This window comes from Saccoglossus kowalevskii, chromosome 2 (assembly GCF_978046115.1).
Source record: "Saccoglossus kowalevskii chromosome 2, keSacKowa6.1, whole genome shotgun sequence".
Taxonomy (NCBI): Eukaryota; Metazoa; Hemichordata; class Enteropneusta; family Harrimaniidae; genus Saccoglossus; species Saccoglossus kowalevskii.
The window spans coordinates 6993880-7020486 of record NC_140642.1 but is presented as its reverse complement, the minus strand read 5'-3'; the positions used below and the strand labels follow the sequence as shown (position 1 = coordinate 7020486).

At 36.3% G+C, this 26607-nt stretch overlaps 2 protein-coding genes across 3 annotated transcripts; one reads left to right on the top strand and one right to left on the bottom strand.

The window, feature by feature from the left end:
- Positions 1–236: 236 nt before the first annotated feature.
- Positions 237–15788, bottom strand: LOC102804882 (retinol dehydrogenase 13-like). The gene is made up of 7 exons (XM_085506015.1): positions 15641–15788; positions 11714–11832; positions 11462–11617; positions 3228–3332; positions 2245–2454; positions 914–1121; positions 237–443 (listed from the first exon to the last, which is right to left on the bottom strand). Exons 1-7 carry the CDS (start codon positions 15721–15723, stop codon positions 311–313), a joined length of 1014 nt encoding a protein of 337 aa, XP_085362141.1. The 5' UTR covers positions 15724–15788; the 3' UTR covers positions 237–310.
- Positions 15789–16561: 773 nt separating this feature from the next.
- LOC100375755 (uncharacterized) lies at positions 16562–24707 on the top strand. 2 transcript variants are annotated; one of them, XM_085508559.1, is made up of 7 exons: positions 16628–16697; positions 18879–18947; positions 20383–20508; positions 20866–20959; positions 21087–21233; positions 23406–23501; positions 24068–24707. In XM_085508559.1, the coding sequence occupies exons 3-7, from the start codon at positions 20401–20403 to the stop codon at positions 24241–24243; spliced, it is 621 nt and encodes a 206-aa protein (XP_085364685.1). In that variant the 5' UTR covers positions 16628–16697; positions 18879–18947; positions 20383–20400; the 3' UTR covers positions 24244–24707. The 2 variants fall into 2 exon arrangements, with proteins under 2 accessions (XP_085364679.1, XP_085364685.1); XM_085508553.1 differs by lacking the exon at positions 18879–18947 and having other exon boundaries at positions 16562–16697.
- The last annotated feature ends 1900 nt before the right edge of the window (positions 24708–26607 follow it).

Genomic DNA, 26607 nt, shown 5'->3' with positions numbered 1-26607 from the left:
CTCATTCTATCACTGAAAGTATCACAAATACCAGTATTAATAAATCACAGGGAGTCAGGGAAAGATGAGTGGTTGCAATAAAACACCCCCCACCCCAACAAGCTGAGTAAAGATATAGAGGCTATTCTGCTATAGTTTTATGATGAACATACTTCCTTCTAGTATGCCTATGTGTACCATTTTTTTCGGGGGGCTCTCTGTGGTTCAACACTTAGAACAAAAAACAACACACGTGATAGCTTTACACCAGTTTAATGTAAATTATTGACAAAAATAAAATTGAAATAATAAAGAGCAATATTATGAAATATCAGCTTGGCATTTTTGTATTATTATTTGTGTCTGTCTTGCATTGACCAACCATGACTTGACTAACTTCCCACAGTCGCCTAGCAGTTTCATCATCGTCATTCATTGCAGCACATTTCTTCTGCTGGCAGTCTCTATTAATAGAAAAAATATAATTTTTAAGCATACCATCAGTTATGACAGTATGTTATCTCATCAATTTTTACATGGATCAACAAATTTACATTTTTCTACTGGTTTCAAAAGTGATATGTGCCTGAATTTACGAAAGGCTGATTTTTGTACTTCAACGATTTTTTGACACTTCAACGACTGTATCAGGTTGTAAAAGTCTACATCTTAGTATACTACCAGTCTCTTTTCATAGTGTTAGTGATGAAATCTGAAACCGTGTATTCTCACTCAAGGAAATTTCACCATGTATGATTGAGATCCTGCTTCCGATTGATGTAAAATCTGATTTTGATGCATTTTTGGCCTTAAAATGACAATGTTCAATCTGATATGATTCAACTTTATTGGTTGAAGCATGTGCAAAATACTGCGGGATACGTTTACACACACTAACTAACTAACTAACAAAATATGCTACAAGAATACTCACACAAAATATTTCCCAGAAACCGTTTGAAGTTTTTCATCAACAGCACAATATATAGTAGTTTGGGCACCCTGTTGTGGTGTTTTCACAAATAACCAAAATAGTGGTCCAAGAACAGCCATAGTGAATCCAGAGTTGTGCATTCCTGTGTGTCTACCAATCTCAGTTTTAACAACACCTGGATGAAGAACATTTGCTGTAACACCAGTACCTATCAATTAATTAGCACATTCAAATTAATCTGTGAATGCATGGATGTTTCATCCAATGGTTGGCAATTTATGACAAATCTTACTGCAAACTTTTTGGACAATTTCAATCAACTTTTTTATTCACAAGAATAATGAAGTGTAATTATGGCAATTTAAGTTGAATTAAAATTTTACACCACTTAGCTTGTCACTGCACATATATGCATTGCATTATGGGATATACTCCCCATTGTATGCAACTTAGCTTGTCACTGCACATATATGCATTGTATTATGGGATATACTCCCCATTGTATGCAATAGAAAACAATTATCACTTTAGAAGTTCACTAAATTACATGGCAATTTTTAAATGTTTTAACAATCTCATGATTCATATCAATAATGACTTTTACATCCCATATCCCAGAGAAACATTTTGAGATATGAAAAATTAATTTCACCATAGAAACTAGTGCCAAGCAAAAATCTCTGCAAGCGAAACCACTGTGATGAATATATGATACATTCATAATATAAATTATAGCAGCATTGATATGTTTGACCTTTCAAAGTTGTCTGCAATATATAGTAAAATAGTCATCCTATGAATTCAAAAGGGAGGGACCTAATGGCTATACAGGAAACAATGGTGTGCATCACAGACCAATCTTTAAATATGCTTTTGGTTAGTTTTTTCAGTTTTAGTGCAAGGCGACAGAGTTCTGGACATTGGATGTGACTGTTGTCTTTCCTGACTTTTTTTGTATGTGCAAATTGCAAGTGCTAGTGCTGACATGTAGTGCATTTTTGCCACAGAAGTCATATTCATGTTTGGGATTACATTTGTACATGACATGGCTGTGCGGCCATCTCTCTATCAAATGCAATTTAATACACTATCCAGTCTCAATGGAACACAAGCACCTGCGAACCTTAACCATAGTTCCCCCAAAGTCACATTCGTTACTGAATGAGTCTGTGGCACACTCACCCACTGTAGGGGTTAACCCTTTTTGGTGTTCAGCTTAAGGTAGGATTTGAACTTGGGTCTACCAATCAAGAATCTGATGCAACAACCACTATGCTACCAGTTAAGGTGACAGTTTGGAATTCATAATAATCACAATAAAAGACACTTACCTTTTAATCGTTTACTCAGTTCCTGGGTAAATAACACATTAGCTAGTTTACTGTTAGCGTATGCCTGTGTTCTACTGTATTGTCGTTCACTATTCAGATCATCCAAATCTATTTCCCCTTTGCTGTGTGATACAGAGCTGACAGTGATGATACGGCTTGGAGCAGAATCTTTCAGTTTATCGAGTAAAAGATTTGTAAGAAAAAAATGTCCTGGACAAACAAACCAGAAATAGTATTACAACCTTCGATAGACGTTTACCGGTGTTTGCAATTTACAAACACTACAAGTTGAATAACTTTCTGACAAATTCAATGAGTCACAGATGATTGAAACTTACAGAATTGTAGATCAGTGAATATATAAATATGTCATTGAAGCATGTTGCCTGTTGTCTATTACCCGGTAAATGTTTTTTTTTGAAAAATTAAAATCATATGCAAATTGAAAAAGTCATACAAATTGTGATATGGTAACAAAATTGCTAAAGAATGCTACATTTCTAGAAATCCTAATCCTAATGAAAATTAGTGAGTCTATGAATAAAACTAATTCAAGTCCTTCTCAGACAGTTTTTGTCAATGTCAGTTCTTATTTGCAAAGTGTGTAAAATGTATGTTTAACATTTTTACTCAATCTTGTTCATTTCTGTTTATGCAATCAAACATTTTCAAACACACTGCATTCTGGAATACTGTAGGTTAGAAATAAATGTGACTGTTGCACATAAAATGAAATCACTTTCAAATGTTCACAAATCTCGCATATTTATAAATGTTGCATACCCTATTCTCATAAATCTTTGATAATATACATGCATAACAGAGTAAGATTCTATTTGTGTATATCTGCATGGACATTTTGTCCAAATTCAGTTGAAATTATCTCAATTTACAATATAGAAGTTGCCATGCAAACCAAATGCTACATAATCTGAATAAATATCAGGTGACAAATCACATGACAGGAATTACACTGTAATTACCTAGATGGTTAACACCAAACTGCATTTCAAAGCCATCAACTGTCTTCCACTGGGGACAACACATCACACCAGCATTATTGATTAAAATATCAATTTTTTGCTCATCTGAAAAATTACAGGAAATAACAAATGTACTGCCATACCAGATGCAGTATAACAAATGTACTGCTACTCCAGGTGCAGTATAACAAATGCACTGCTACACCAGGTGCAGTATAACAAATGTACTGCCACTCCAGGTGCAGTATAACAAATGTACTGCTACACCAGGTGCAGTGTAACAAATGTACTGCCACTCTCCAGGTGCAGTATAACAAATGTACTGCTACTCCAGGTGCAGTATAACAAATGTACTGCTACACCAGGTGCAGTATAACAAATGTACTGCCACTCCAGGTGCAGTATAACAAATGTACTGCTACACCAGGTGCAGTGTAACAAATGTACTGCCACTCTCCAGGTGCAGTATAACAAATGTACTGCTACTCCAGATGCAGTATAACAAATGTACTGCCACTCCAGGTGCAGTATAACAAATGTACTGCTACACCAGGTGCAGTGTAACAAATGTACTGCCACTCTCCAGGTGCAGTATAACAAACGTACTGCTACACCAGGTGCAGTATAACAAATGTACTGCCACTCCAGGTGCAGTATAACAAATGTACTGCCACTCCAGGTGCAGTATAACAAATGTACTGCTACACCAGGTGCAGTATAACAAATGTACTGCCACTCCAGGTGCAGTATAACAAATGTACTGCCACTCCAGGTGCAGTATAACAAATGTACTGCTACACCAGGTGCAGTGTAACAAATGTACTGCCACTCTCCAGGTGCAGTATAACAAATGTACTGCCACTCCAGGTGCAGTATAACAAATGTACTGCCACTCCAGGTGCAGTATAACAAATGTACTGCCACTCCAGGTGCAGTATAACAAATGTACTGCCACTCCAGGTGCAGTATAACAAATGTACTGCCACTCCAGGTGCAGTATAACAAATGTACTGCCACTCCAGGTGCAGTATAACAAATGTACTGCCACTCTCCAGGTGCAGTATAACAAACGTACTGCTACACCAGGTGCAGTATAACAAATGTACTGCTACACCAGGTGCAGTGTAACAAATGTACTGCCACTCTCCAGGTGCAGTATAACAAATGTACTGCTACACCAGGTGCAGTATAACAAATGTATTGCCACTCCAGGTGCAGTATAACAAATGTACTGCCACTCTCCAGGTGTAGTATAACAAACGTACTGCTACACCAGGTGCAGTATAACAAATGTACTGCTACACCAGGTGCAGTGTAACAAATGTACTGCCACTCTCCAGGTGCAGTGTAACAAATGTACTGCCACTCTCCAGGTGCAGTATAACAAATGTACTGCTACTCCAGGTGCAGTATAACAAATGTACTGCCATACCAGGTGCAGTATAACAAATGTACTGCTACACCAGGTGCAGTATAACAAATGTACTGGTACTCCAGGTGCAGTGTAACAAATGTACTGCCACTCTCCAGGTGCAGTATAACAAATGTACTGCTACTCCAGGTGCAGTATAACAAATGTACTGCTACACCAGGTGCAGTGTAACAAATGTACTGCCACTCTCCAGGTGCAGTATAACAAATGTACTGCTACTCCAGGTGCAGTATAACAAATGTACTGCTACACCAGGTGCAGTATAACAAATGTACTGCCACACCAGGTGCAGTATAACAAATGTACTGGTACTCCAGGTGCAGTATAACAAATGTACTGCTACTCAAGGTGCAGTATAACAAATGTACTGCTACTCCAAGTGCAGTATAACAAATGTACTGCCACTCCAGGTGCAGTATAACAAATGTACTGCCATACCAGGTGCAGTATAACAAATGTACTGCCATACCAGGTGCAGTATAACAAATGTACTGCCATACCAGGTGCAGTATAACAAATGTACTGCCACTCTCCAGGTGCAGTATAACAAATGTACTGCCATACCAGGTGCAGTATAACAAATGTACTGCCATACCAGGTGCAGTATAACAAATGTACTGCTACACCAGGTGCAGTATAACAAATGTACTGCCACTCTCCAGGTGCAGTATAACAAATGTACTGCCATACCAGGTGCAGTATAACAAATGTACTGCCATACCAGGTGCAGTATAAATGTACTGCCATACCAGGTGCAGTATAACAAATGTACTGCTACTCCAGGTGCAGTATAACAAATGTACTGCCATACCAGGTGCAGTATAACAAATGTACTGCCACACCAGGTGCAGTATAACAAATGTACTGGTACTCCAGGTGCAGTATAACAAATGTACTGGTACTCCAGGTGCAGTATAACAAATCTACTACCACTCCAGGTGCAGTGTAACAAATGTACTGCCACTCTCCAGGTGCAGTATAACAAATGTACTGCTACACCAGGTGCAGTATAACAAATGTACTACCACTCCAGGTGCAGTATAACAAATGTACTGCTACACCAGGTGCAGTATAACAAATGTACTACCACTCCAGGTGCAGTATAACAAATGTACTGCTACACCAGGTGCAGTGTAACAAATGTACTGCTACTCCAGGTGCAGTATAACAAATGTACTGCTACACCAGGTGCAGTGTAACAAATGTACTGCTACACCAGGTGCAGTATAACAAATGTACTGGTACTGCAGGTGCAGTATAACAAATGTACTGCCATACCAGGTGCAGTATAACAAATGTACTGCCATACCAGGTGCAGTATAACAAATGTACTGCCATACCAGGTGCAGTATAACAAATGTACTGCTACTCCAGGTGCAGTATTACAAATGTACTGCCACACCAGGTGCAGTATAACAAATGTACTGGTACTCCAGGTGCAGTATAACAAATCTACTACCACTCCAGGTGCAGTATAACAAATGTACTGCTACTCCAGGTGCAGTATAACAAATGTACTGCTACACCAGGTGCAGTATAACAAATGTACTGCCACTCCAGGTGCAGTATAACAAATGTACTGCTACACCAGGTGCAGTGTAACAAATGTACTGCCACTCTCCAGGTGCAGTATAACAAATGTACTGCTACTCCAGGTGCAGTATAACAAATGTACTGCTACACCAGGTGCAGTATAACAAATGTACTGCCACTCCAGGTGCAGTATAACAAATGTACTGCTACACCAGGTGCAGTGTAACAAATGTACTGCCACTCTCCAGGTGCAGTATAACAAATGTACTGCTACTCCAGATGCAGTATAACAAATGTACTGCCACTCCAGGTGCAGTATAACAAATGTACTGCTACACCAGGTGCAGTGTAACAAATGTACTGCCACTCTCCAGGTGCAGTATAACAAACGTACTGCTACACCAGGTGCAGTATAACAAATGTACTGCCACTCCAGGTGCAGTATAACAAATGTACTGCCACTCCAGGTGCAGTATAACAAATGTACTGCTACACCAGGTGCAGTATAACAAATGTACTGCCACTCCAGGTGCAGTATAACAAATGTACTGCCACTCCAGGTGCAGTATAACAAATGTACTGCTACACCAGGTGCAGTGTAACAAATGTACTGCCACTCTCCAGGTGCAGTATAACAAATGTACTGCCACTCCAGGTGCAGTATAACAAATGTACTGCCACTCCAGGTGCAGTATAACAAATGTACTGCTACACCAGGTGCAGTATAACAAATGTACTGCCACTCCAGGTGCAGTATAACAAATGTACTGCCACTCCAGGTGCAGTATAACAAATGTACTGCCACTCCAGGTGCAGTATAACAAATGTACTGCCACTCCAGGTGCAGTATAACAAATGTACTGCCACTCCAGGTGCAGTATAACAAATGTACTGCCACTCTCCAGGTGCAGTATAACAAACGTACTGCTACACCAGGTGCAGTATAACAAATGTACTGCTACACCAGGTGCAGTGTAACAAATGTACTGCCACTCTCCAGGTGCAGTATAACAAATGTACTGCTACACCAGGTGCAGTATAACAAATGTATTGCCACTCCAGGTGCAGTATAACAAATGTACTGCCACTCTCCAGGTGTAGTATAACAAACGTACTGCTACACCAGGTGCAGTATAACAAATGTACTGCTACACCAGGTGCAGTGTAACAAATGTACTGCCACTCTCCAGGTGCAGTATAACAAATGTACTGCTACTCCAGGTGCAGTATAACAAATGTACTGCCATACCAGGTGCAGTATAACAAATGTACTGGTACTCCAGGTGCAGTGTAACAAATGTACTGCCACTCTCCAGGTGCAGTATAACAAATGTACTGCTACTCCAGGTGCAGTATAACAAATGTACTGCTACACCAGGTGCAGTGTAACAAATGTACTGCCACTCTCCAGGTGCAGTATAACAAATGTACTGCTACTCCAGGTGCAGTATAACAAATGTACTGCTACACCAGGTGCAGTGTAACAAATGTACTGCCACTCTCCAGGTGCAGTATAACAAATGTACTGCTACACCAGGTGCAGTATAACAAATGTACTGCTACTCCAGGTGCAGTATAACAAATGTACTGCTACTCCAGGTGCAGTATAACAAATGTACTGCCACTCCAGGTGCAGTATAACAAATGTACTGCCATACCAGGTGCAGTATAACAAATGTAATGCCATACCAGGTGCAGTATAACAAATGTACTGCCACTCTCCAGGTGCAGTATAACAAATGTACTGCTACTCCAGGTGCAGTATAACAAATGTACTGCCACTCTCCAGGTGCAGTATAACAAATGTACTGCTACACCAGGTGCAGTGTAACAAATGTACTGCCACACCAGGTGCAGTATAACAAATGTACTGCCACTCTCCAGGTGCAGTATAACAAATGTACTGCTACTCAAGGTGCAGTATAACAAATGTACTGCTACTCCAGGTGCAGTATAACAAATGTACTGCTACTCCAGGTGCAGTATAACAAATGTACTGCCACTGCAGGTGCAGTATAACAAATGTACTGCTACTCAAGGTGCAGTATAACAAATGTACTGCCACTCTCCAGGTGCAGTATAACAAATGTACTGCCACTCTCCAGGTGCAGTATAACAAATGTACTGCCACTCTCCAGGTGCAGTATAACAAATGTACTGCTACTCCAGGTGCAGTATAACAAATGTACTGCCATACCAGGTGCAGTATAACAAATGTACTGCCACACCAGGTGCAGTATAACAAATGTACTGGTACTCCAGGTGCAGTATAACAAATGTACTGCTACTCAAGGTGCAGTATAACAAATGTACTGCTACTCCAAGTGCAGTATAACAAATGTACTGCCACTCCAGGTGCAGTATAACAAATGTACTGCCATACCAGGTGCAGTATAACAAATGTACTGCCATACCAGGTGCAGTATAACAAATGTACTGCCATACCAGGTGCAGTATAACAAATGTACTGCCACTCTCCAGGTGCAGTATAACAAATGTACTGCCATACCAGGTGCAGTATAACAAATGTACTGCCATACCAGGTGCAGTATAACAAATGTACTGCTACACCAGGTGCAGTATAACAAATGTACTGCCACTTTCCAGGTGCAGTATAACAAATGTACTGCCATACCAGGTGCAGTATAACAAATGTACTGCCATACCAGGTGCAGTATAACAAATGTACTGCCATACCAGGTGCAGTATAACAAATGTACTGCTACTCCAGGTGCAGTATAACAAATGTACTGCCATACCAGGTGCAGTATAACAAATGTACTGCCACACCAGGTGCAGTATAACAAATGTACTGGTACTCCAGGTGCAGTATAACAAATGTACTGGTACTCCAGGTGCAGTATAACAAATCTACTACCACTCCAGGTGCAGTGTAACAAATGTACTGCCACTCTCCAGGTGCAGTATAACAAATGTACTGCTACACCAGGTGCAGTATAACAAATGTACTACCACTCCAGGTGCAGTATAACAAATGTACTGCTACACCAGGTGCAGTATAACAAATGTACTGCCACTCCAGCTGCAGTATAACAAATGTACTGCTACACCAGGTGCAGTATAACAAATGTACTGCCACTCTCCAGGTGCAGTATAACAAATGTACTGCCACTCTCCAGGTGCAGTATAACAAATGTACTGCTACTCCAGGTGCAGTAAAACAAATGTACTGCCATACCAGGTGCAGTATAACAAATGTACTGCCACACCAGGTGCAGTATAACAAATGTACTGGTACTCCAGGTGCAGTATAACAAATGTACTGCTACTCAAGGTGCAGTATAACAAATGTACTGCTACTCCAAGTGCAGTATAACAAATGTACTGCCACTCCAGGTGCAGTATAACAAATGTACTGCCATACCAGGTGCAGTATAACAAATGTACTGCCATACCAGGTGCAGTATAACAAATGTACTGCCATACCAGGTGCAGTATAACAAATGTACTGCCACTCTCCAGGTGCAGTATAACAAATGTACTGCCATACCAGGTGCAGTATAACAAATGTACTGCCATACCAGGTGCAGTATAACAAATGTACTGCTACACCAGGTGCAGTATAACAAATGTACTGCCACTCTCCAGGTGCAGTATAACAAATGTACTGCCATACCAGGTGCAGTATAACAAATGTACTGCCATACCAGGTGCAGTATAACAAATGTACTGCCATACCAGGTGCAGTATAACAAATGTACTGCTACTCCAGGTGCAGTATAACAAATGTACTGCCATACCAGGTGCAGTATAACAAATGTACTGCCACACCAGTTGCAGTATAACAAATGTACTGGTACTCCAGGTGCAGTATAACAAATGTACTGGTACTCCAGGTGCAGTATAACAAATCTACTACCACTCCAGGTGCAGTGTAACAAATGTACTGCCACTCTCCAGGTGCAGTATAACAAATGTACTGCTACACCAGGTGCAGTATAACAAATGTACTACCACTCCAGGTGCAGTATAACAAATGTACTGCTACACCAGGTGCAGTATAACAAATGTACTACCACTCCAGGTGCAGTATAACAAATGTACTGCTACACCAGGTGCAGTGTAACAAATGTACTGCTACTCCAGGTGCAGTATAACAAATGTACTGCTACACCAGGTGCAGTGTAACAAATGTACTGCTACACCAGGTGCAGTATAACAAATGTACTGGTACTGCAGGTGCAGTATAACAAATGTACTGCCATACCAGGTGCAGTATAACAAATGTACTGCCATACCAGGTGCAGTATAACAAATGTACTGCCATACCAGGTGCAGTATAACAAATGTACTGCTACTCCAGGTGCAGTATAACAAATGTACTGCCATACCAGGTGCAGTATAACAAATGTACTGCCACACCAGGTGCAGTATAACAAATGTACTGGTACTCCAGGTGCAGTATAACAAATGTACTGGTACTCCAGGTGCAGTATAACAAATCTACTACCACTCCAGGTGCAGTGTAACAAATGTACTGCCACTCTCCAGGTGCAGTATAACAAATGTACTGCTACACCAGGTGCAGTATAACAAATGTACTACCACTCCAGGTGCAGTATAACAAATGTACTGCTACACCAGGTGCAGTATAACAAATGTACTGCCACTCCAGGTGCAGTATAACAAATGTACTGCCACTCCAGGTGCAGTATAACAAATGTACTGCTACACCAGGTGCAGTATAACAAATGTACTGCTACACCAGGTGCAGTATAACAAATGTACTGCCACTCTCCAGGTGCAGTATAACAAATGTACTGCTACACCAGGTGCAGTGTAACAAATGTACTACCACTGCAGGTGCAGTATAACAAATGTACTGCCATACCAGGTGCAGTATAACAAATGTACTGCCACTCCAGGTGCAGTATAACAAATGTACTGCCACTCCAGGTGCAGTATAACAAATGTACTGGTACTGCAGGTGCAGTATAACAAATGTACTGTCACTTTGAGATATACTGCACAAAAAAGAACATTTAAAAGTGTTGATGCATCAGCAATTTTACATATATGTTTGCAATGAAGGTTTATTGATATGATATATACCCGGTATATTTCTAAAATACATCTTTTGTTCAAAGTTTGCATTTATTTGTATTCATTGTGTACTGGTTTTGACTGTAGTTCATAATGTGATAGTTTTTAATTCTGACAGAAAAATTGCTCTGACCAATCATATTGATGTACTTTATCATGTAACACCACAGTAAAACCACACTATGTCTTGTACTGATAAATATACCTTTGACAACATTGTCGGCGAATGTTCTTACAGACTGCAATGATGATAGATCCAACTGCCTCACAAAAACATTCTTATTATCAGTGCTTTGTCTGATTTCCTCAGCTGCTTGTTCACCTTTATTAGTATCTCTACATGCTAAGATGACACGGCCTCCTATAAGATCATAAATGAAACTTACATAAATTCATTTTGGATTCAAATATATTATATTTAATCATGTGAAGACAGATTTGCAAAGAGTAAAATTACCTCTTGCAGCCAAATCCTTTGCTGTTTCTTTTCCAATACCAGTGTTTGCTCCTGTTATGATGACTGTCTTACCATCTATTCTTGCCTGACCTGAATATCTTGCTCCACTGTAATAATCTCTTATTTATAAAAAAAAATAAATAACAACAAAAACGGAGTTATCTAAACAGACATGGGAGGAGATGAATTTGAATCACTTGTTTAGTGGTCAGAATTTATGTTCAAATACTTTCGTTTTAGAAGTCTGAATGTCAGTGGGATGTTAATTAAATTTAATCAAAACAAAAAACAATATCAGAGCAAACAAGGTCAGAAAAAAGTTAGGGATACAAAACAAAATGTCTGGTAGTAGTCATATTTGTTGCCATAGCCATGACTAAAAGGAATCAGTTTACTATGATGGCATGTGGAATTTTTAAGACAAACATTGAAACCAGAATTTTATTGAGACTAAAAATAAATTGGCATGAACATGCAACAATTACTCATGCCTTTATACCAAGAGGAATACCAGAGGTCACAGAATTGCTTGATGATACATTAACTCAGAAATTGTTTTGGTTCAAAAAACGCATACCAAACTTTTTACCCAGTATGAAATTCAAAAATAGGAATTCATGTGAATACATTATTTCAGAATAAATATGTAAGAGACCTTTTTAATTTAGAAACCATTTTTTAGTGATATTTCATTATTTGGTTCATTTTTTTTTTTGCAAAAAGTAGTTTTATGACCATATATTTTTATCTGGATCCAGTAAAATTCAAGAAAACCTGCCATTGCGAGAAAAAACCCTTGGGTAATTTACATCACTGTTTTTTCATACATTTCTATACATGAACAGTACCATATTGCTCAATTAATCAAACGTAAACAAGATATTGTGACAATGTATCCATATCCCAAGACTAAGAGGTGCCACAATTTCACAACATCCTAGCACATTTCATTATCATTTCAGAGATAGCAGAATGCAAATGCACTCAGCAAAATAAGTATTTTGACCTGAAATAGAACCAGCTTGTTGAAGTCATTTTATTTTGCAAATTGAAGACCACATGGATTCTTTCCCTTTTCCACAAACTATTGTGAATGTACACCAACCCATGAATGCAAGCTAAATTATTAACCCCACATAGAAAGCGCTACAGTTTGTATCCCATCAAATGTTATGCTTGCATACAGACTAAATATATGTTCTGTAACACATAAGCACATGCTCATTACCTAGTGGCAAATTATTAAATGACAACTCAGGAATATAATAGGACATGGATGTATTCGATTCCCAATTAGTGGAATACATTGAAGACTGTTTGAAGATGACTGCTTCTCAGGTGAGGTCACAGCTGTTAGAAGACAAAGTCTGTGACGCAGAAACTCTTCCATCAAACAAGATGTCCACATTTGTTGTTATCACAGTAGGAGTGACAAATGGTTACCAAGTTTGGGCCTGTCAATCAAGCTCATTAACTTCTAAATGTTATTCTTTTTGGAGATTTCTTCCCATAGAAGTTCAATTTGCTCGATGCAGTTCCATAAGTCTCGCATAGCAGACGAATTGTGAGTGAAAACACACGTCAGGTCCCTGTATCGTATTAGAGTCAGCTCGGATGAAATTTGTTCAAAATATGGAATGCATTTAAGTATACTTGCCAGTAAAGATGCATAATTAACTGCGAATTCTGATTCATTGATGCGGAAGGTACCATTTCTATCTAGGCAATATTTTTCATGAAACTGAATCATATTGACAACATAATGTACGTCTTCCGACCAGAGTTATGGAAGCAATTTATAGTTTGACCAGAATGTCACATGTTAATTTTTGTCAATGGTAAAAATGAAATGAAAACTATGAGCAAAAGTCTAATTGTATTAGTTGTTCATATACCAGGTAGTTGTACTATTTGTAGTTATATTATTTTTATCTTACTAAAACCCAAATTCACATTAAATTGATGGTGTCTAACATCACCCAAAATTATTGTTTCCATGGGAAAAGCTCAAAAAATTATACATGGTGTTTAGTTTTTTGTGCAGAAAACTATGGATTTTCTGCTATGTGCATTTATTATTTTTATCAATTAAATGTTCCTGGCAAACAATTTCTTGCTTTCACTCAAATGTGTAATCAGTGTAGTGTGGCTGGAGTTCAAGAAGTCAAGTTCACCAGTGAGAGCGATTTGGGCATGTTTAGTTTAATGCGAGGTGGTGCTTAGTCAAGGATAATGAAATGTTGCAATATTTAGTATTATTAATTGATGAGCAATACTGCTAGATGTATAGCAATGTTGTTAGCAATGCTGTTATTCTCACAATGACAGTAATTATATAGATTGCACATCAGATCCTGGCATTGGGTGAGTGTTAAACACAAGTAATTTAGGTATGTAATGTTTAATCATTCAGGGTTTTCTATAAAATGCAGAAGAGGATCTGGAAACATAGATCTCCCATGAAAAGTTAAGCTATTATCTTAAATTCAGTTATTAAAATTATATTAGTTCAATTACAATCAAAGTTTAATTCAATTCAATTAAATTGCAATCCTATATAAGAAGGCAGATTATTGTATTATAAACTTTAAAATGAAGTTTAATGAAAATGTGAGTTAAATTCAATTTAACATGTCTTCATTAACATTAGGATTTGGATTAAAATACAAGATACATGTACATGTATATCAACCAAAACCAAAACTTAAACATATATTTCTTATTGTTTTTAACATTAAATTTACAATTAACAATTCAGGTTGTGGTTACACATTACACAGACAACTAAAGTTTGGTTGAACACAGAAGGGTGAACCCAGAAAATAAGTCAAGACTAGGCAGAACTGAACTTGATTAAGTTTCAACTCTAGGTGGCGCTGTTAAAACAAAATGCAAATAATCTGGGTTCAAGTTCAAATCACAATCCCTCTGCATTCAAAATAACTCCCAATGGTTTCCTCAATAGCAAAGCATAAAGAAGTGCAACTAAATTATACAACAGTTTCTGTATTATTATATCTCACACGGTTCACTCTATCAACAACAATTTATTAACTCATAACAACCTACTGAAGGAGGTTAAAGGTTACAACAACAACAAAAATTACAGATAAAAATTAATCAAATTACAATGGCTAATAGTTTAAAGACAACCAAAAACAGACTAAATTGAAGTTAGTAACGGAAATATATAATAAAGTAAAATGAAACACCAACAAAAAACTATAAACTGAATATAAAAACAAAAACCCAATGTCAATGACTAAGTATATAGGTGCTCCTGTCTAATAGCAAAGCTGTATTTCAGATATTGTGCCAGAGGAATTGCTAAGTTATTATTTGACATTACTTTTATGAATTTATTTTCAGGTGTGAGATTAGTAAAGTCAGGAATAATCTTTTCAGCTTCATTGTATAAAACGACCTTCTCTTTACTATATACTGGGCATATTATGAGGAAGTGATGTTCATCTTCAATATCATTTTTATTACACAATTTGCAGATTCTGTCGCTACTTTTGATTCTGTTGTGTCTTCCTTTTTCAATTTCTAAACTGTGATTGCTCAGTCTGAATTTAGTTAGGGTACTTTTCAGTTCTTTATTTTTTAGCTTAATTAAGTAGTTTTCCAAAATGAAGTTTGTTTTAAATTTTTTGTAAGTCCTCAGTTTGTTTTTTGTATTAGTGTTTTGTCTGTTATCATCATTAATTGAGTTAATCCAATGCTTTATAAATACATTTTTTATTTTATCATATATCCGTGACATTTGTGACGATTTTAGATCATTATTGTCAATATCTGATAGTGTTGTATTTGTAGATTTCAGTACTGAGTTAACCCAACACTTGATCGAAATCAGATCTCGAACCGCGAAACGTGACATCATTTTGGTACCTTTTCGTAGTGTCTCCGAAAACTTTAACTTACTTTACAAGTACGGTACATCCGACAGCTGTGCCAAAGAATGATAGAGGTACTGCTAGTCTTGCCAATCTGCCTATGACACCCATGCTCTTGATGCTCAAAATACAGCGAACTCAAGTTGAACCCGGAAGTAATACATTGTGACATTGCTACTGTAGAAGTAGAAATTATTCGCGTGGTTTTAATTTCGTATATAAAAAAAAATTAAAGGAATCACTACACGATGATAAGAAAGGCGGAAACCACAAAAATAAATTACGAACCTTTAGAGAAATAAAACAAGATTTCACCTTTGAAAATTATCTGGAAACTATTAATCCAAAACACAGGTCGGCGATGACCAAGCAGACAATTACTCTGACTACGAAATGTTATGAACATACTAAAACTAAAAGATAAACAAATATTAAAAGAGTTAAGTAAATTTATTTACCAGTGCTTTATTATGAGGGAAGACAGTTTTAAAAAAGTATTTCCAGCTGCCTCATAACAAAGAAACACTATTTTTTTTGCTATGCATGTTTTTTATAAATTATCTTCTTTTTTTCTAACTGTTATGTATTTCATTAGTTTTAGTTATATTTGTAATTTTGTTTTGTCATTATTTTTATATATATATTACCTTTATTGTATTTATCAGTACCCCATTGTGGATACGATTCCAATTATTATTATTATTATTATTATTATTATTATTATTATTATTATTATTATTATTATTATTATTATTATTATTATTATTATTATTATTATTATTATAGGTTGTTTTAATGATGCATATCAATTGCACAAAAAAAAAATACAATTCTGAATTGACTTCATACGTTAGTAGGATTAAAATAAAAATCATGACTGTGGAATATGATTCAGAACGTAAGCAGAACTTTTTCGTTCATGGAGCGCCCTCTGCAATCGCCGTGATCCTTAATAACAAGTGCCATATTTGAGATGTAAAGCAAACGTTAGTCAGAGTGACACACGCTAGCTGTGTAGTGACTGGTTCCCGGCTCTGACCCAACACCTGTGACCCGCCGAGATCGCATTCAATACACAGATACAGGTATGTGTCATAATGCGATTTATATATGGACATTTCTGCTTACAACGTTTCCGAAGAGGATTTATATTATACTACTAGCCTTGCGTACAGTGCTGTGTGCACGGGGACGCGTTCGGTTGATAGATGTCCCCACCACAGCCCTGCGTACAGTGCTGTGTGTACGGGGACGCGTTCGGTTGATAGATGTCCCCACCACAGCCCTGCGTACCTCCATAGACAAAGTCCGGGAGCGCACCGTAATTGATGCGCAAGTTGAAAATAAGTAGTTTCCCAGCCGAAATCTGTTGAAATGACGATAGTTATCCGTAACAACCATTACAAAGTTATCTGAAACTGAAATGTCTTTAAAAAGTGACTAGTAAAGACGGACAAAATGTAAACGCGTAGGTACCGGAGGAATTATCCACCAAACGCCGCCATTTTTAATTTCATTCATGAAAGAGAATGTGTTTGTTTTTAGGGCAAAGTAGCCAATTTCATCCACAATTGGGCTCCGAACTGGGAGTTCTGGATATATCTGGTGATCGATCATCATTTTTGGTACCTGGGCATGTTATTTCATTAAAAAATGTATATTTTTCAAAGTCCCGGACTTTGTCTATGGAGGTACGCAGGGCTGTGGTGGGGATTGCCCTGCGTACAGTGCTGTGTGTACATGGTGGGGACATCTATCAACCGAACGCGTCCCCGTGCACACAGCACTGTACGCAGGGCTAGGATTATACTATCATTATTATAGTGATAAGCTCATTTGTTCAGTACAACAACAGATATTCTGTTGGTGTTTACGAACTCTCATGTGATTATAGTCATGATTATACATGATGATAGCCGCTTATTTACACAAGAAAACAAGAGTAAAACTGAAAAAATAAATTCCGTTTAAACATCGTCTATAAAATTGAATGCGCAAACCATAAATAAAAGAATTGTGCATGCGCAATGACCTTTATCAGATCACAAAGGTCATTTCACACTTGTAGGTACCGGTAATTCTGCATGCGAACGCTTCCAAGATTAGTGATTACTTGTTTCTTGATTTTTTTCATCGCAAAAGTCGGACATTACTCTTTTCTACCTCCATGGTGCAATGAATTGTAGGAGAGTTATAATGAGCACTGAAAAACTTCCACTCATTTTTTTTTAAATACAACCAGAGGTACATTACTTGGAGTTTGTAACTACAATGACATGATACCAAGATCCCGTCACAATCTCGCTCTCGCATAAGCGTTCCAACTCAGAAAAATGCGAATGTGCATGCCCGAGGTAACTAGGATACTGGGATGTCCAGGTGGATCAAAATAGCTGCCCACGATATGACGGATTACGAGAACTATATTTTCTGTACATTTTCGATGTATTACATTTTTCACTATGATAGTGACAAGAAAAGTTTTATTTTTTCATTACAAACCTTGAACATTGATATGTGTCATGTCAGAAGGTCGTAGCCTCAGTCTCGCTATCTACGAGAAGAGACTTGAATGGGATCTTGACATGATGTCACCATACAGTACTATGCGAGTTGCAAACCCCAAGTAATGTACCTCTGATACAACTGATTAAGACGTTTCGTTTACAGTGAAAGGTTAACGTTTTCTATACCGATCACTGAACGCCAGGAACAAATGTACACAATTTACTGTGGTGCCGAGAGATGGTAGGAGGGGAAGTTTATTTCAGTTCGGCAGATTATTTTTAAGGTTTAAAATGATACAAATTCGCCTATAAAAAATTGCTTTTATTACCGACCATAAAATGAATATAAAATTTGTTACAAACCTAACAACAATTTTGAATTTCATGTACCGGGTACTCTTTATAATACTCATGGTGAACTTTATTGATTCGCTTTGACGACTGAACCATGAGATGTTCCTTCAATATATATTTTGAAGATAGTATTGAATTCGATAAAAATAAAATATATAAAAAGAAAAGCAGTGAGGTAAATTTTTCATCAAAAAACATATTTTTGACGTGTCCTTCAAAACCAGTAGTCCAAATTCTTCAATACTTGTACACATGCAGCTTGGGTAAACCTCTATTAGATGTGTCCATTTTGTAAAGATATCTTCAATTCTCTAATTTTAGTGAAATATTCTCTGCAACAAAATCAAGAAAGTTGGTGTCTTGCGATATTAAAGCAGCTAGCATTAAGTTTAAATTTCTTCTTAGTCATTGCTTTCAGAGCATGCATCACAAACAGTGGAGCTATATCAGCCGACAGACTGCTAGATTTACCCGGTAAATAATATTCTTACAGAACATACTACCACAAAAATGTATTTTAACACAAGTGTGATATGATTGTCTGATTTACAAAGTACACTTCTGAGTTTCCTTTCCTGATTGTCGACTCTTCTCGATGTGTTCGCGGTTTGTATAATTATTGTTGTTTTCCCCAAGGAGAATACTTTTCTTGCCTTGACCGATTTTATTCAAACTTGGCATTGACATCAGTCATGGTGGGTTACTGATGCACATAATCTTTTTTGTGATTCGATTCAAAGTGATGGACTGGTGGCCATTTTGTTTTATGCGAGTGTTCTGCTCATTTACATGATTGTACAAATTTGGGTTAAATTAAATTTTATACAAAGGCGAGATATAATGGTTTAAATATTGTTTTCAGTTACTTTTCGTTTTCATTGAAATTTAGCCAAAGTGTGGCAATTTTCATCAAAAACGAATAAAATCACAAAATTCAAACATGTCATCAACCGTTTCTTGGACATGCTTTGATCAATTTCATTCGAACATCAGTCATTGTGGCTTACTAATGCTCATCTTTTATTTTCATGATTCAATACAAAATAGCAGAATGGTTGCTATTTTACAGGGATGATTTTACAGATTGGGTTTAAATTTGGCACAAAGGCAAGATATAATGGGTTAAACGTTGTTTTAAATTATTTTTAGATTTCAATAAAATTTAGTGAAATGGCGGCCATTTTTATGAAAAATGAATAAAATTGCAAAATTTGAAGATGTCATCAACTGTTTTTGAGGCACGCCTGAGCTGATTACATTCTAACTCGCTAAGAACATCGCTAACGGTTGGTTGGATTTATTTTGGCATGTTTGACGCTTATAGAAATATACACCTGTACACTAGTATTGGGTTTATGTTTAATGATGTTCACATGTCCTCATCCTAGCTTGTATGTCAATTTTTTCCATCATACTTGTATTGAAATAACTATAACTCACAAAAATGTTGATATAGCAATTTGAGCCAATGTATCCAAATTTTTGTGCAGGAAAAATGGAAATCAGCTTAGTATTTTCTAAGAATATCAAGGTTATAATTAGTTCCACAGTGTGCATGACAGTTCCTTGACGCATCTGCATAGTGCAGAAGAGGGTCAAAGGGATATGATAGTAAATAAAAATATTAATGTTATTTTTATAAACATTATCATTTGGTTTTTTTAGCATATGTTTCATGTTCTTTTAATGATATTCATACCTTGTTTGTGCATTGCTATATCTGTTTAATAATTGTTTTAGTGGAGTTTGGGCCCATATAACTTTCAATGTGAGTGAGATTTCAGAAAATGCGAAGTGTTTAAATTAAAGTGTTAATTTTTTCTTTATTTAAAAAAAAAATTAAATTGTTATAAATTATTTTAATTAACAAGATATTGTTATTTATAATGTCTTCTTTTTTGACAAATAGAGCGTGCTGTGGTCTATTATGGGCACCACAAAAGATAAATACTGGTACTGGTCATTGGTAGCACCTAATGTTAAAGGACCTGGTTTTGCCTGGTTAGACCCATCCAGACTGTATGCAAATCGTGAGGTATGTGAATACCCAATACATGCAAGTTACTGGTTATGTTCTGTGGGCAGCCAATTTGTCCCATGGGCCGATGTAATATATAATAACAAGGTTATTACAAGATTCATTCTGGCATAATAACTGTAATGCCCCTGTACCCACTTTGTGATATCGCTGTGATCAATTTATTACAAGTTCCTGCATCTATGAAGGATTTAATGATATGATATACCGGGGTACCAGTAATAGTAATTGTGGTAATTATTAGACACAAAATTGTGATTTAATAGATATCATCAAAAATCCTAATATACAACACATAAACATGTACCTCAACCATAATGAAACAATTAAATAATTCTGTTATTTTACTACCAGGCATTTAGAGACTGTGTTATTGATTTATTAGAGCCATTTGATACAAATGAAATAGATCTTGTAGCAGGTATTGATGCCATGGGATTTATACTCGGTATGTATATGCATGGAACTAAAAAACAAGATATATGCATGCTTTACCCTTAGCATGTCATTACATGACGTATCATCGTGTTCATGTGGTACCACAAAAAAGTAATTTTGTTTTTTTCTAATTTTAGGTTCATCTATAGCAAACTATTTAGATAAAGGGTTTCTTGCATTGAGAAAGAAAGGTGGTCTGTGTGTTGACACTTCAGATGTACATTACACAGATTATCAAAACACAAAAAAAACCTTGGAAATAAGAACTGACCCTTTTCCTGAAGGTAGATTTATTATCTATGTTTTGCATGATATTATAAAATATGTCATTACTATAGCAGTGATAGCGGCTATGCTGTTGAAATTTCCCGAATTGATAGCGTTTGCGTGTTCATCGTTTGCACGTTTGCGCATATTGCGTGACCTGGGGTCAACAAACTGGAAGGTAAGATAGATTTTGAATGTTTCAAATGTGCAGAGTCGCAGTGCACCGAACATCAATGTTTCCAACTCGCAATGTAAAAATTCACCTGAAATAAAACTGCCATCTTTTAACTTACTTGTACCAACCTTCGAAAAGTTGCACATTATACTGCCTAAGTAAGAATAATGAGTATGCAATTTATCTTTAATTATCGCGTGTAATATTTTCATATTATTTGCAGGTTTTTGGTCATATTTACTCTGTGAAACACACACGTACCATCTCAATTGCAGTTCATTTTCTATGAAAAATCATCTGTCTTAAATAGATATTATAGCTACTTTTGTTTGTACCTACCCACACTCACTCCGCTATCTTTAAAAAACTGTTTTGAATATGCTGCTGACTTCTTCTGGACTTTTTAAATTTTTGTCCTACCCTCACCCGTTGCTAGGTAGGTTATTCATGCACAAATAGAATTAACCGTGTCTGATGCTAATTCAGAAATAATAAATAAATCTTAATTCCAGAAGGGTGGTGGTCATCGCTTCATGCATATGTCATATTTGTGTGATAAACTTTTTCCCACTGTCCAATTTATTCTCCCAATGGCCCAAAATATTGATAGTACTTGGAATACTTGTCAATGTGTTACTGCTCGTTAAAGTCACCAAATTAGTTCATATGGGACCTATATATCTCACATATGTGTGGCATGACAACTACCTAGTTTATTTTTGCATGACCTACCCTTACTTTTCAAATATTACATTGCCATTATTTATGATTAAATACAATGTAGAGAAATACCCTCTTACGTCAAATAAAATCAAAGAAAGCTTAAAAAGAACTCCCGTGTGCTGAAGGTATAGGAGGTATGAAGTACATATAAGAAATACTATTTACTATATATTTACAAAAATACAGGATTTAAAAATATAACTGCAAGCAATGATCAGGATGGTGCCAAATAGCTATGGTTTAATAATTATAAATATTTATTGAAATATTGACCATATATGATGCCTTGATATTTTGGTCAGCGCTAGTTACATGTTCCAATCTGCAACAGTATTTAAGATATTACAGTTATGCATATTATTGACCATATATATTCATCTTAAACATTAGTCATAGCAAATTGATCTCAACTTTGTCTTTGACTAATTATTATGCAAATTAGGTAATTATTATGGATGTATAATTATGGATGTATATAAACAAAAAAGTTTAGATTACATACATAAGTTTTTATGTACCAAGATTTGTTGAAGTATGATAAGTACTTGATATTGATTGCAATATTAGGTAATTGATTGCAAAGATTTCAATGTAAAACTAATAAGGTCTGTGCATTGTCCTGGAGCATCCATCTACCTATTTCATTGAAAATTGATGATTAGTACACAAGACTTAAGCAGAAAAGCCAACAATTTACTAATTAGGTATGTATTTAATATTCCTGGATATTAACCCCAAACTTATCTTGTCTGCGCATTGTCCCAAAGCATCTACATGTATGTACCAAGTTTCATTAAAATTCAATGATTGGTTCTGTGGATATCAGTGGAACAGTCATAGAACAGCTAAAAATCAGCTAATTATCTTGCAAATTAAATAACCTAATCAAATGTGCACATTAGCCTAGAGCATCTATGCATCAAGTTTTATCAAACGCCAACATATGGTTCTTGAGATATCAGTGGAACAGACAGACACACAGACAGACACACAGACAGACACACAGACAGACACACAGACAGACACAGACAGACACACACCTACACACACATACACACACATACAGACGCACTAACTGCAAAGACTCTGATTGTGTGCATTGCACATGGGAGTCAAAAATAAACATGCTCAATATTCTAGGTGAATTATGAGTACTGTATTATTACATTTCAGCATTATTGGCAAATAATTATATAATAATTCTTGTCAAGAATGAACTCAGTTAGGTAAATTACACAAAAATATGTAAATTCAGTTAATACTTATACTGTTAAATTATTTTATATTGTAGGTACTAGAGTGTTGTTGGTTGATCAATGGATAGAGACTGGTGGAACCATGCATGCTGCTATTACATTAGTGGAAAGAATGAAAGGAATAGTAGCTGGTAGGAAAAAATAATATTATATTATTTCTATAACATCGTAATGCCATAAGTTACAGCATGCCAAAATTTTGCAGTATTGCACTGGGTATTTTCATTCTACCATATAAGGAAACATGAAATATGGAACGATTACGCTCATAAGTAATAATAAAAACAAATATGGCTGCCTCCAGGATTTGACCAGATCCCACAAGTTTGCTAAATCCGTTCTAAGCATTTTGGCTTTTGGCATTCCCATGATGTATTCCTGGGACGAAAAGATGTATATTTCGCTGCATGTTGGTTGATACTTCCGTTGTACTGTCTTCTTGCATACGTTGCAGTATCCTCGTAATAACCTCAAATTACTTTTTAAAGTGGCAAATACATGAACTTTGATTTATGCTGTCTTGCACTGATATATGCATTTCAAATTTCACCATTTTTTTTTATTTCCTCTTTTCCTTTATTGTATACTTTCTTCACAGACAAGTAAGCTTGCAACGATTATAATTGAATTATAGCTACTTTACCCTGTTCCCAAATTAAGACACAGCCTTACATATACTTTTTTCTTTATTGCATAGGTGTCTGTGCACTTGCTATTGAATTTAATACACACGAAAAAGCCAAGAAAATCTGTGAGAATTATAAATGTTCACATGTTGTACCCAAACAACTACAAGAACAAATAGATAATCATTATTTAGAAACGTTCAAGAAATTTGAAGAAGGGAAAGCTGGGTTTGCTTTTCAGCCCTGAGATTCATCTTGCATTAATGGTCTGTGTATAAGTTGATATTGATGAGAGTAGGTTTTAAAGCCATTTACTGCCTGTACTCACTCAAATAATGACCATATAGTCAGAAACATTTTGATATGTTCTTCACATGGTTTAGTCACAGCTTTAGCAAATCTGTTAATGTAATGATGAAATTTTTTCATGTAACTGTAAGAACAATGTCATCAGTGAAGATGAGTGATGACATTATTTGTTTGTTTGGCATTGGACTATTTCTTAAATTTTCATTTACCGGGTAAATCTGTAAATTGCCTTTATTGCATGCTGGATCATTTTAAAAAGACTTATTTAGATCATAGACACACCATTCTGCAAAAATTCACGATCTCATATAGAACCGAACAAAATTGAGCTATATTGAAATGAAAAAGATAATGTAACATTTTTGTTAGTGAGTTAAATAAATGTGTAATTAAAAAATGAAAGTTATTATGGAATGTCTTGAATATTATCTTGTTTACTGTGTCTCATTTTTATATTTAGCTTTATAAATAATTCATAATTTACATAGTTTGATGCCTCCATTGAATACAAATGTGTGTGTTGTCAGCTGCTGATTGGCCAATATGTGATTAATAAAAATGTGATTAATACAAATTGAAAAATTCTTTTAGACTAAAAAACTACCGGTATATTTCTTATCTGATTTACATTTTCAGAGTAAAATTTGACCTTGGCACAAACATGTTCACAGTATTTTGACTTATCAAAACATTTCATATAAATATTTCAGTGACTGTTTGATGTACATTAAATCTCACAAAAACTCATTTTTTGTCTTGCTTGAAGATGTTCATGCAATAGTCATTATGTATCAATGTAATTATGTTTAATCTTCACTGATATGCACAACAACTCTGATATGTTATGACCAGTGCATGTCACAGGGATACATGACCAATTATTTATCTATAGCATTTACTTGCATATATAGCATATACTTGATTTTGCACAAAGACACTTGAACACAGTGTATGCAGTTCAATGAGCAGACATACACTTTCCCAGAATTTGTTCCCACATGATGAAAAACAGATTAAAAGAGTTGCGATTTTATATTCCCACCTCAAGATAACTATAGGTGTCCTTAGAAGAGGCATATACAATGAAATTGATATTGATAAATTGTTTGGAACATCTTGTGAGGACATGAGCTCAGTTCCAGGCCTAGCAGTTAAATAATAAACATCTTAGTTACAAAGTGCTCCTCTCCAGTGCATTATTCTCTCGGATTCGGTGACCACCCTTACCAAACTGTTTTTTTGTGGCAACTAGTGCGCACGCTTGTGGCAAGCATAGCGCAAGCATATCTGATTGCCAGAACATTCTGGCAACTACTTAGTTATTTGTGGCAACATTGCCACAACACAGAGTAAACATAATTTTGTGGCAACTATGCGGCAAAAGTGGTAATTTATATATTGGGCATAAGTGTATGCATACTCACTTGGGTCACTCTACTCTGATAAGTCAGCTCTCAGTCTACATATGGTGGCAGCAGTGGGATGCGAGATGTGAGTCGTTTACTGAATGGGGTGCCAGAACAGAGAATTTATTGGAACATTTGTTGGAAGCAGCAGAAGTTGACGGTGTGGAGAGAGTTATATAGAGAGTTCACCTTATGAATTGAAGAAATGGACTCGGGAACAGGAACCTAAATCAAAAGGTGGGGTCATTAAATTAGCTGAGCAATATATTGCTGCTCATGGTAAACCTAAAACAGATAAGTCAATTGTATCAAATGGAAAATTTAGAAAATGGCAATCTAATTCATTAAACCCATGTTAGAAGTGTGGTAAACATGTTCTATGAATCTTAGACCTAGACCAAATACTGGATCAGGCAAGGGGAGTGAGTTATTTTATTATGCAGGTGAATCAAAAAAAATGTAGGGTTCATATGGTAGTTTTATGAATGTGTAAGGGACTGCTGAAATGACAACCAGTGATAGTTTGACAAGATACAGGGTGTACTCGGACATTGATAAGGTCAAGGTTTGTAATAAGATGTGCATACTTGTTGGGACAGTGTGTGTGTGTTAGTAGTACAAGGCAAGTACTCATGGCAAGAGTACATATGTAATTTTTATAAAGGAAAACTGGATGTAGGTGTTTTAGATGCCTTAGCTGAAGATGTTATCTTGGGTAATGAGGTAATCATGATTAAGACGGGATTTGATAAAATTGCAGCAATCAGATGCAACATTGAAAAAGATGCGAAAAGCAATAGTGCTAGAAAATATGATAGCAAATATAGCTTGCATTTTCTGGAAGGATGGTCTATTATTTCGTCAATGGAGACCTATGAACTCGGAAGCAGGTGACT